Source organism: Arvicanthis niloticus, chromosome 16 (genome assembly GCF_011762505.2).
Source record: "Arvicanthis niloticus isolate mArvNil1 chromosome 16, mArvNil1.pat.X, whole genome shotgun sequence".
In the NCBI taxonomy this organism is placed as follows: domain Eukaryota; kingdom Metazoa; phylum Chordata; class Mammalia; order Rodentia; family Muridae; genus Arvicanthis; species Arvicanthis niloticus.
In genome coordinates this window covers 64,712,451-64,724,608 of record NC_047673.1, presented here as the reverse complement: position 1 = coordinate 64,724,608, position 12,158 = coordinate 64,712,451, and the positions used below count along the sequence as shown (strand labels likewise).

At 39.1% G+C, this 12,158-nt stretch overlaps 1 protein-coding gene across 1 annotated transcript in view; it reads right to left on the bottom strand.

Moving 5' to 3' along the window:
- Positions 1–12,158, bottom strand: part of Fmn2 (formin 2) — a 343,084-nt gene that overhangs the window by 22,172 nt on the left and 308,754 nt on the right. Inside the window, exon 16 of the mRNA XM_034520965.2 lies at positions 11,728–11,877. Within this exon, the coding sequence (XP_034376856.1) occupies positions 11,728–11,877 (150 nt within the window). The remainder of the gene's footprint in view (positions 1–11,727; positions 11,878–12,158) is intronic.

Genomic DNA, 12,158 nt, shown 5'->3' with positions numbered 1-12,158 from the left:
AAGATGCCCCAACATATAACAAGGACACATGCTCCACTATGTTCATAGCAGCCTTAGTTATAATAGCCAGAAGCTGGAAAGAACCCAGATGTCCTTCAACAGAGGAATGGATACAAAAAAATATGGTACATTTACAAAATAGAGTATTACTCAGGTATTAAAAACAATAAATTCGAGAAATTCTTAGGTAAGAAAATATCATTCCTAGTGAGGTAACTCAATCACAAAAGAACACACATGGTATTCACTCACTGATAATTGGATATTAGCCCAGAAGCTTGAAATACCCAAGATTCAACTCTCAGACCACATGAAGCTCATGAAGAAGGAAGACTAAGTGTGGGTGCTTTGGTCCTTCTTAGAAGGAGTAACAAAATACTCTAGGGAACAAATATGGAGACAAAGTATGGGACAGAAACTGAAGGAGGGGCTGTCTGGAGATCATTCTACCTGGTATCCATCCCATGTGCAGTCACCAAAAGTATAGATGCTGATGTAGATGTCAGGAAGTGCATGCTGACAGGAGCCTGATATAGCTGTCTCCTTAGAGGTCTGCCAGAGTCTGATATATTCAGAGGCGGATGCTCACAGCTAACCATTGAACTGATCAAAGGGTTCCCAATGGAAGAGTTAAAGAGAAGACTGAAGAAGCTAAAAGGGTTTGTAGTCCCATGAGGAGAACAACAATACCAACCAACCAGTCAGTGCTCACAGAGTCTAAACCACCAGCCTGGGAGCACATAGGGAGGGACTCATGGCTCAAGCTGTATATGTAGGGAAGGATGGCCTTGTCGGGCATAGGTGGGAGAGGAGATTCTTATTCCCATAAAGGATGAATGCCAAGTGTGGGGGAATTTGAGGGTGGGGAGGTGGGAGTTGGGGGTAGGTGGGGCCACATTCTCAGAGAAGCAGGAGGAGGGGTGGTGGGATAGGGGGTTTCTGGGCAGGGGTGTCTGTGAAGGAATGGGGTAAGGGGGTAACATCTGAAATGTAAATAAAATATCCAATAAAAAATTTAAAAAACAAAAAATTTAAGATACATTAATAGCCACATGAAATCTGACATTTCAAATGAAACCTTCTATTTATCTTTGGGCATCAAAAATTCTCTTATCTGATAAAATATACCCCCATGTATCATCTTTTTTACCTCCCTCACATACTTGGAAAACTTTAAAGTGGCCAAATGTAATTTTAGCAAACTTTCCAAAAATGTTCACCCTAGTCCAAAGAATTTGAACTCTAGAGGTTAATTTTTAAAATGATCCCTTCTAATAAAATTAAGATCTTTTATGAATACACTCTGATGTGCTTTTACTTCTGCAAGATACACATTGTCTAGATACATGATGATAATTGCAACTCTTGAAGGATTAATGACTGCCAGACTTTGTGAGCTTGCCTTTAATCACAGGACTTGGGATGCAGAAGCCAGAGGATGTGCCCATGTCATCCAGGGTCATCCTGTGACACATTACCTCATAAACACAAGAGCCTGGGATGTAGCTCATGGTACAGCACTCGCCTAGCAAGATGCAGGCCTTAATTTTGACAACTCAAGTATTCTTTCCTTTTTCCTCATCGAACAACATTTAGAGGCTCATGTCCAAGATATTTTTTTTGACAAAATAAAATTCTGAGGAATAGGAATTCTTATATATAACCTTCACGTTCTGACTATTTTAATTGAAGCAAATGAATTTTATACTCTATGGATATTCACTATCTATCTGACATTGAATGTTTATGTTACTAATTTTAATTTTTTTTTATTTTCAACTTGGTAGTCAATGCACCCCACGTCAGATACCCAAATTATAAAAAGGAATAATGTTAATAGCACTCAATTGCATAGAGTAAAATGCTAAATCATGAATATAACTGCATATTTTCTTTTAAAAGCAACTGTTAGTATCATGTTCCCTTACTAAATGTTGCAAAATTCTTGTACTACATCAGTCTTCTTCAGATGATATTATGTAGGCACACCTTCTGCAGCTCAGAAGTTTTTTCTCCCTCCTGATTTATAATTTGTTGGAGACAAAGGTCATTTGGGGGTTAATGAAACTCAAGGGATCCCTGTACTCTCAGGGGCCAGCAGGTGAATCTGAGGTGGGCTGCTAGCTTTTCCTCCAGGACAAGATCTCATCATGTGATCTCCTGGACACATTCCAAAGACAGAAGGATATAGCAAAGGCTAAAAAGAGATGGACATGACCTTATGATATTGTGTCCTTTACACCTCTCAAGAAACAGCTCTAGGCTGACAATCACGACATTCAGAATTCTATGTTCATCAAAACTATCTACTATCTGGAGCTGGGGCCATAGCTCAGCCTTTACAAGTACTGGGTGCTTTTCCAGAGGATGAAGGCTCAGTTTCTATCCCTTGCATGGTGGCTCATAACCATTTGTAACTCCAATTCCAAGGGATCTGATGTCCTCTTCTGTCCTTGATTACAAGGCTTACAAGTGGTACATGAATATACATGTAAGTAAAATACCCATATACATAAAATTATAAAGAATACCTGTTATGAAAAAATAGTATTTAATTCTAAAAACCAAGGGAAATCTACTCTAGGGATTGAATGTATCTGCTTGCTGACCATCCACTGGCACCAGCACACCTTGATGACTACTCTGACCTTAGCTTCCCTTTGCCAGGTAGAATCAGGAGCTCTCTCTACCAAGGTGATGGTAACAGAGGCAGCACCTACTAGGAAAGTTCTGTGTCCTTAGGCAAAGGCAGAGGTGACTGCTCTTAGATGAGCCTCTCTCAGTCTGTAGGCACAGCTTCCATAACAGTACTTCAGATGGCTCACCATCAAATGTTAAATCATTCAGGGAAGGTCTCAGCAAGGGGACAGAGCTGTCTTTTTTAGGGGGGGGATCAATGAGCTGTGGAGACGAGTTGGCCAGGGACACTGTCTTTGATGGAGACAGAGTGTGTGATACTTGGTGCCAGTTGAACTACGAGTCCTAAAGGAAAGGAGTGGTCTGGGTAATCAATCGGAGGTGGAACTTGGCCAGGGCAAAGTGGAGACGATGGAGACAGAGCTGATAGATTATTTAGAGGATGCTTAACATCCCCAGAATACAGTGACAGATGAAGCAGATTAGATTAACTTTCTAACCTTCGAAAGGTTCCCAGAGATCAGAGATGCTAGGTGTGTTATTACCGATAGTATCCAGAAAGCAGAGGGACAAATAAGTCGAAATAGAACGAGATGCAATGAAATACAAATGTTCCTGGGGTTCGAATAAAAATGGTATAAAACAGATTGAGGGAAAAGACCTCTTGCATATATTAATTTGAACAAACAATCAGAGAGGCTACATTTCAGAAATATAGACCAATTTAGGGATTCTATTAGGTACAATTCTATATTCATTTGCTTGGCTTCGAATTATTACTCTTAAAATGTAAAATTGAAGCTACAGACTCAAGTGTTACCTTTACAAAAAGAAAAAAAAATAATAATGTAATCCTGTGAGGTAATGGATTTATCATTTGGCTAGACTATGAGAATCATTTCAGGATGTATACAGACAGCCCAAACATTAACCCTGTCCATCTACATAATTTGTTAATTACACTTGAATAAAGTCAGAATATTTTGTATATAACAAATTGAACAATGATGATTTAAAATTTGTAGTTCACTTTCAAGGAGGAACAAACTGTAAGCAACAGATTCTTCATAAAATAAAAAACACAAGTATCTGTGTGACACTAATTTGTCCTGAGGGTTGTAGTTCAATTGATAGACATTTGACTTGACAGCAAATGTTAATAACCAAGTGTGCACTGTAATTTCATAGCTAGTTCTTCAGCATCCACAAGGTTAACTTTCATGGGGTGTCTGCTTGCCAGTGAGTACAATTAATTGTAAAGGTCTTTTCCTATTACTGTCTGCCTCACATCTTAATCACCAAAGACTCAAACAAAACAAACAACAACAACAACAAAAAATGTCTTGGCCCTGCTCTGTCATTTGTTTCACACAGAGACTAATATCTACAGCATGGCTAAGGCAATCTCTTCCCTCTCTACCTCTCAAGCCTAGTTTCTAATTGGAAATTATTTATTTCAGAGCCTCCAGTTCTTAAGTGCAGAAGAATTACCTTCAAGTTCTCAAAGATAATACTTTCAACCGGGGAAAGCAATAGTATTTGAGAGGAAATCTCTGAGGCAGACTGAGGAGAGACTTCTGCCTTGGAATTCTCCTACCCAAAACAGTCAGAGGCAGCAGAGAACAATATCACAGCAGGAAGGCTGGCAGGAAGCATTTTGATTCCAAAGATGTTAGTAGTCTTAGAAATCCAGTCTGCAGAATAAGTCCTTACAAATCAAAATATTTGCTAATTTTTCACTATGCAAATCTGACAGATCTGCTCATCTTCCTGTAACAGGGTTTAACTATCATATTTTTTGAAATGATCTTAAAGGAAGTGAGAATTATCCCTTTAGAACTCTTGCTTTAATGGGAACAGTTTTCAGACCATATAAGTTAAAAGATACTATTTTTGACGGATAATTTTGACTCATATTTTCCAGGAAGTATATTTTGATCCAAGATATTTCTACTATAAACTTAGCTAAATCATCAAGAATACTTTTAACAAATGCTGTTGGGAAACTACAAACATCCTGGATACCTCACCAGCTCCCACAAACTGACTAGGAGATTAGCCAGCATTTAAGTACCCACTAAAGCAAAAATACCTCTGGACAAGCTGTTTTCTTGATTTGGGGTGCTAATTTTCTAATTAGGTGCTTTAACTACTTGAGAGCCGCTTCAGCTTTGGAATGTGGCATTTTCTTGACAACTTTTGTCACCTACTTTCCCCACCCCCACCCCTCTCTTCTTCTAGGGCCTTGTGCATGCTGGAGACACCCTACCCGACCACTAACTTACATCTTTGGGTCACATTTATTTTTCTTTATTCCTTTTACTTTTTATGGTTTGTGGAGAGAAGTCAAGCAGCATTTGAGAAAAGTTTTCCCAACTCTTAAAAACAAAACAACAAATGGTTTTGAAGTATGACAAAACAAAGAAGCCAATGCAAAGATTTTTCCTATTTAGGTGGCATTCTGGGCTGTTTTTACATCCTTCTAGGAGAGCTAAGCTTTACAAAGTGAATGCAATAACATCCAGAGTTTAAGGAAAGCAGTTTAGGAGAAAAGGGTTAGGCTGACTTACTTCTTGAATCTCTAACTTGTCTGTTAGGATTCCTGTGATGGGCTCATTGACTGTAATATGGGCAGTGCCTGGGAGAGTGGCTATGAGATATAAGTTAAGAAATCACTATGGCTTAGTTGAAAGATGTGGCACTCTATGCTGCTTGAGGTGTTGGAAGCCACAGAAAGTTAGCATGTAAGGGATGTTGTTTGGAGAACAGTCTACACAGACTTGGTGGTCCTGGTTTGGGGGAGTAACATTTTAAGAGCCTGCTCAATCACCAAAAAGGCAGAGCTCCAGTTCCAGAGGACTGGCAATAGGAAGAAGGCTTTATGGGTAATTTTTCTAAAATTGGTACCTAAAGGGAAAAGGCGAATGGTCAGCCAAAGTCATTAATACTACCACTCAACAACACAGAACTGGAGTAGAGAGGGGATTTCAGCAGCTGAGATGTTAGCAGGTTGGTAAAGCAGCCTAGCATGGACAAAGTTCAGTCTCTACCACAGCATAAAATCAGCCAACTATGGTGGCCCATATCTGTAGTTCTAACGAGCTGGAGGCAAAAAGATCAGGGGTTTAAAAACAGTGTTGACTACATAGAGAGTTTGAGGCCAGACCCAGTCACAAATATTATGTCTCAAAAAAAGCTGGGTGGTAGAATTTTCACTTTATTTCCAATTGCCTTCAAAGTGATTTCTTCCTTCCCAAATTTACCTTCCAGCATCATGCCTAAATCTGAAATCACTAAGGGTACATATTTTAGAAACAAGAACTTTTAACATGGCAGGAGAAATCTCCAATATAATAGATGACTTTGTAAGAACAAACATCCAAATACTTTTTCTCTAATTACAGACCTCAGCTGGGCTGAACGTAGGCTGATTGCCACAGGCTCATGCAATTAGAGGGGTAGCTAGCCCTTCTCATGGAGCATCAAAGACTACCTGTCTCAAAGTAAAATAAACCAGTAAATTACATTAGACAACATTCTAAACATAACTCATACTAGCGCCACAATTGATTTATTGAATCGAAATGTCTGATTATCCTGGAGCTTGGACGCCAGTTTTCTGCAAACAGATTTTGTTGTCTAAAATGATTTTAGTGCTTTAAACTGTCTGTAAAAAAAAAAAAAATCTTGCATAATCTAAGCTCCATATTCCAAGTCTTCTGGCTAGAACTCACCCCTCTCCTCATTCTCTGCTGTATATTATGCCACTCAGTGCTTACTGTCAAGGAAAATGAGATCTCCTTCATACGGACTTGAACATTTCAGTGCTTGGTGTATTGAATGAATAATGAAAAATAAAGCCCACAGGGTCATACAGATGGAAACTCTGGCTGAATACTGATCTTAAATCACATTAAAGCAGAGATGAGAAGTGAAGTTAATTAGGGTGGGAGTGGCTGGAGTGGGCTACCCTCTTCATCCAGGATCTAACCAATAGCTTATTAATCAGGAACCAAAATGTCTGTATATGCTTAATCATTTGCGCTCTTGTCTCATCTCTTCAAGGGCTTGTTACTGTGGTTGGGTGACACTAATGCTAAAGTTTTCCTCTGGTCTTATACATTACAAGCATTCTCTGTGAGACATTTAGGGAGATGCTTGGTAGAATTTGTTAACATATTCCTGATCTTCTAAATGTTGCACTCAAATGGTATTTTTTAAAAAAATTGTTTTTCGTGTTTTGTGTTGTTCAGTGGTGGCCTGTCTAAATCTTTTAAGGTCCTACAGCATGCAGATAGAAATATGGTGTAACATTTTAAACAAAAGTCTATTCTCACATACTTCTATAGGCTATCTTTTTTAAACGATGTCATCCCTTATGAATACGCTAAATCATCTCATTGGAGACACAATGTAGATACCATTTGTATTCAATGACAGAGAAACAGCCAAGGAGCCTCTAATACTGCAAGATATATGCAAGTCCACCATCTTGTCCTGTCTATGCATTGATGCTGTCAGAGAGGTAGAATCACCTTCATTTCACAGGTGAGGAAAGCATGACTCTTGATGCTTTCAATGACCTTCCAGATAATCCTGGAGCCACTAACTGGTAGGTTACTAACACCCCTGTGTTTTTCAAACCACATCTCCTAGAAAGAGGGCAGATCTACTCAAGATGAATGAGGGGGAGCACACTATATTAGGAAACACACCAATGAAATCTCACAAATTAGCCAGAAAAAGCTAGAAAAGCAGAGTTCTCCCATACTATCATTAGATATCAGAAATAAAATCACGAGAAGTCTTCATATGGGTCTTAAAACATTAAAGAATCATTTATTTATAAATACCAAGTTAGAGTAATGGAAATTTTACCAGGGCATAAGAGTTCAATGGTATAACTTAAATTAGGTAATGTATAAAACTGAAGCATTTCCTTCCTGAAAACATCCCCTTAAGACACAGGAAGTAGATGAAATACACTAGGACTAGGAAGTTAGAGGATTTGCAAACCATCTCCCTAAGATTATAAAAAAAGCAACACTTGCTGGGAACACATGACTCTCCAGTCAGCTGAGCTGTCTGTGAATTGGGCAGAAAGCTTCGGGATATGGCTTTTAGGAGTCATTCCCATGCAGCATGGGCTGTATGGTGATAGAGCTGTCTTTATATTATACACTAGCTATATTCCAGCATGTAGCACTTCAGACTACAAGTAACCCTCATAACTCACTGGTTTACTAAGTTAGTCTTGAATAAAACCATTTTTTGTTGTTGTTTTGTTTTTGTTTCTTTTTTTGTTGTTTTGGTTTGGTTTGGTTTGAGTTTGTTTGTTTGTTTGTTTGTCATGGGCACTAAGCTAGGGTAAAAAGGCATTTTTTTCACATCTCCCCAGAAAAAGCCACCTAACACATACTAAATCACTTTGGCAATTACAAGGACAACTTTTACAGGTGTGATAAACCGACATAGTAGTTCACTCTTTTTTTTCTGTCTTCTCTCTCTCTTTTTCTTGAGAAACTATTTTTCTTTTACCCCTAAAACCTGCTATGAAGGGAACTGCCAATCATGTCAACCGCTGGCTGGAGGAATGGGTTGATGTCCAGTTGATCTATTTGGGATAGCCCCTGGCTGCAGGAATGGGTTGATTTACAGTTAAACTATTTGGGACAACCTGTGGCTGGTGATAGTAGTTGAGCCTAAGCTGCTCAGAGCTCATTTGGAGTTTATCTTGGAATTCTTCTGGAGGGTGCTAGAGAGTTCTTTCGGTGCCTGGGTTGTGAAAATGTCAGCCATGGATATTCATGAAGGCCAAAGGACATGAAAAAGCTTGATTTGAAAATTAAATGAACCCAGGGAAGAAAGTGGGAGGAGAGTAAAGGGGGAAGAAAGGTGAGGAAAGAAAGAAGATGATGAGAAGGGAAGAAGAGAAGAAGAGAAGAACAAAGAAAAGATAATCAAGGAGAAACAAAGGGGCTGCCCTTCCACAGGAGCAGATTTGAGTCCCAGCATCCATGTGACAGGTAATAAAATGTATAAGTCTGGTTGCAGAGAATTCGATGCCATCTTCTGGTTTCTGTGAGCAATGCATCTACATGGTCCATAAACATAAACTAAGAAAAGATATCCATTTACATAAAGAGATAAAAGGTTTTTATTTTTATTTTTTAAAAAAGAGAGGTTCAGAGATGCATGCCCAATCCAATGACTGTGCAGAGTTTTGTATCTGGACATCTCACAGATGAGGTGCTCTCCCACCCTCCTGGTCTGACTGCCTAATAAGGTGTCTCATTTTACTCAAGGTATTTGGAGAAGGGTTTTTATGACTATAGTGTCAACTTAAAATTATGTGAAAAAAATATATTCATTACTCTAGGGAGTTTTCGTCCCAATGTCCATGTCAATGATAGTCGTGTAACAAGTCAAATATTTACAATTATTTACAGATGCACCAAAGGAAGAGGATTGTGGGTAAGTCACAGGAGAAAGCTTTCCTAGAAATATAGACAATAACCTTCTCATTGGGAAATAAATACTATAACACAAGCAAGAGAATTTAAAGCATGAACAAGGAAATATGTAATGTATGTGAATATTATGTAATGTGTTAGTTTACGCAATAAAGATTGACTTTTAAATAAAACATGCTGGTAATAGCAAATATTTCAGGAGCTCAGAAGAGGGAATAAATTATTGGTGGAAGAGTATCCCCTTTTAACCATCTAAATTCCTTCTTAGATTCCAGTCACGTAATGTGACTTGGTCAGAGGTTTCACACTCAGAACTCATCTTGTCTTCCTTGTCCATCAAGACCCAGGGCATAGCATTTCTGAAACATGTTTCTATTACTATGGATATCACAATGTCAAGATGATATCAGCAAAATGGAGAACTTAGACTGTCAGATGCTTGGTACTCAGCTCTCAGAAAGCACTCTGGGTCTGTATTAATGCTTTGTTGTTTTGAAACTGTTCATTCTCAAACAGGGACCTCACGTTTTTGTTTTGCTTATGCAGTGCATCCAGCTTGGAGCAAAGGGACAACAAACACTTCAGATCAATGGCTCCACTCGGTAAAACAGCCTGGTCATCCTTCGCCAAGAGACATAACAGATGCTAGTCCTTCCTGGCTGGCCACACGGTCTGCTTTAGCCCTTTATCGTAAGCAAATGTAGTAAATTAGAAGTGGATGGCCAGAAGTAGACAGACTCAATAAATTCACAATAGAGCCACAAAGAAATACAGTCAGCAACTGTGTGTCTAAAGGCCCTTAGCATATTTCTAGGATGTGACATGTCCACAGTTCAGAACAAGGTCTGGTTGGTTGGAGGAGTTAAAAAGTGAAAGTGACCTTGTCTGAGTATGTGAGACTCAATAACTCCATATGGTAAGAGTGATGGTATTGATGTCACCTAGAAACAGCAGTCCTTTTAAGAACTGCTGAACAGTGTATCTGAATCAGTGAGGCTCAACTAGTCCTGCTAGATGGCACCTTCTTACCAGTTTTGCACTCTGTGTGGGGATGCAGGAAATGATGATGATTGAGCCCATCTTGCCGCCCAGCACTGGGACAATGTTAGCTCACATGATGTGTACTACTCCTGTACTTATTCTTGTCTTGTGCCCAAATCGGACCTATTATATCTTCAAGTCCCTCATCCAAGGGATGCTACAAATAACTACTCTATATGAAATTGTATGCCTTCCATTTTGAACCATAGGGTGAGTGGGTTTCAGATTCTTTTCAGGGTGAAAAAAAAATAAATTTAGCGATTTAAGAACGAAAAGATGTTCATGTGCTAGGGTTACAAAATGTTTCCCCTTAATATCCCTCCAAAACGAGCAACCACTTTGATGGAAAGAAAATAAAAATATCATTTAATATATGCAGAAAGCAATATGCAAGTAAATGTATAGCAGAGGAGTGATTAAAATATAACTATCTTTTGTGTGTGATGTGTGTGTGTGTGTGTGTGTGTGTGCGCGCGCGCGCATGCAGGTACATGTATACTTGTCCTAGCATGCATGTGGGCTCAGAGGTTGACTTTGGGTGACTTCCATAATTGTTTCTTCGTCTTATAATTTCAGATAGTTTCTCAGTGAAGCTGGCGCTTACTGATTCAGCTAGATTTTGGAGGCCAGTGGGCCAAAGTGAAAGATGCGCTGCTGTAAGTTAAATGTTAACTTAAGGAGATGGGAAACCTACTCATACATGAAAACTAGGTGCACATCGTGGTGTATGTGTAAGCAGAACAATATGAAGATAATAAGCAGTAAGCTATGGTGTATTATAGCAGAGATGAACCGCATCCCTGGGGATGTAAGGTCTCTAAAGAACTAAAGCAAAGCCATTGTTAGCGCGAGGGTGGGAGGAAGTGCACTAATTGGGTATGTGGTAGGATCTGCTTCCTGGGTGGATTATGTTTCTCTTTCATTTCCCCACTAGACTCTGCTATTTGGGGAGGCTGCCTGGGGAGGGCTAGCTTTCTTCATGAGTTAATATTTCATATGCCTCAGTGGAACTTCATAATCCCTGGGATGTTATTTCACACACTCAGGAGGAAAAACTTCTGTTCATTCCTGAACAGACTTATTTTTAGGGAATGTGGTATAATTCTGCAAGAATCTTGAGGGGTCTTTTCAAATGCATGATCATCTACGGTTTGGGGAGACATCTGGGTAAAATTTTGAGATGGGTTAGTTAAATTGACAATATACCATGAATTGAGCAAAAATGATTCATCTGACCTTTGTGGCTTCTGCTAGCCATCTTTAGAAGCAGGAAGGTTTATCCCTATAGAGTTATTCAGTCTTTTCATATGTGGTTTCTTTACAATGGAATTGATTTGAAGAGACAGTGGTGCTGCCCTTACCCTCATCTCCTCAGCTCTGGAGTATGATGTCCCAGTGCATGCTCTTCTCAGTCAAACTCCAAATTCTGCCAAGTATCAGCACCTCTTCAACTTGTATCACAGGGGTAAGGGCCATCAAAGTTCTCATTCATGTTATAAAAACTGGCAACTCCCAGCAAAATCGCACTTAATAAAACACCAGTTTTAAATGCCATTGTGAAAATCAAAATACCTACCTCTCTTGCAGAATCAGTTTGTTCTCTTTTTTCCAAGCATCTTTAAAGTCAGAGCTGAATTCGTGCCAGACACTGAAGAAAACATTTGGGGACACCTCCTTCTCTCCAAGTTTTGGTTTCATGAAATAGTAGGCTGTGGTCTCCAAAAAGCTGTCAAAGCATACACACACATGAACATAAAAGCCATAAAAGCTATGATGACTTTCCAATATGGGCTATTCCTTCTCCATCCAAAGGCTGATTTCATTCATGCTCAATTGCTATTACCACGATGAGTGTAGCTCTACGTGCATCAACAGTAATTTCTAATGTGGTAATAATTGTAATATGGGATATTTCCAATATGGTATATCTCATTCTTTGGGCAATTGGAGTTTTAGTTGAAGATAAGAGTAGTGGACAAAAATTGTCTCAACACCGAGAACTCCCAC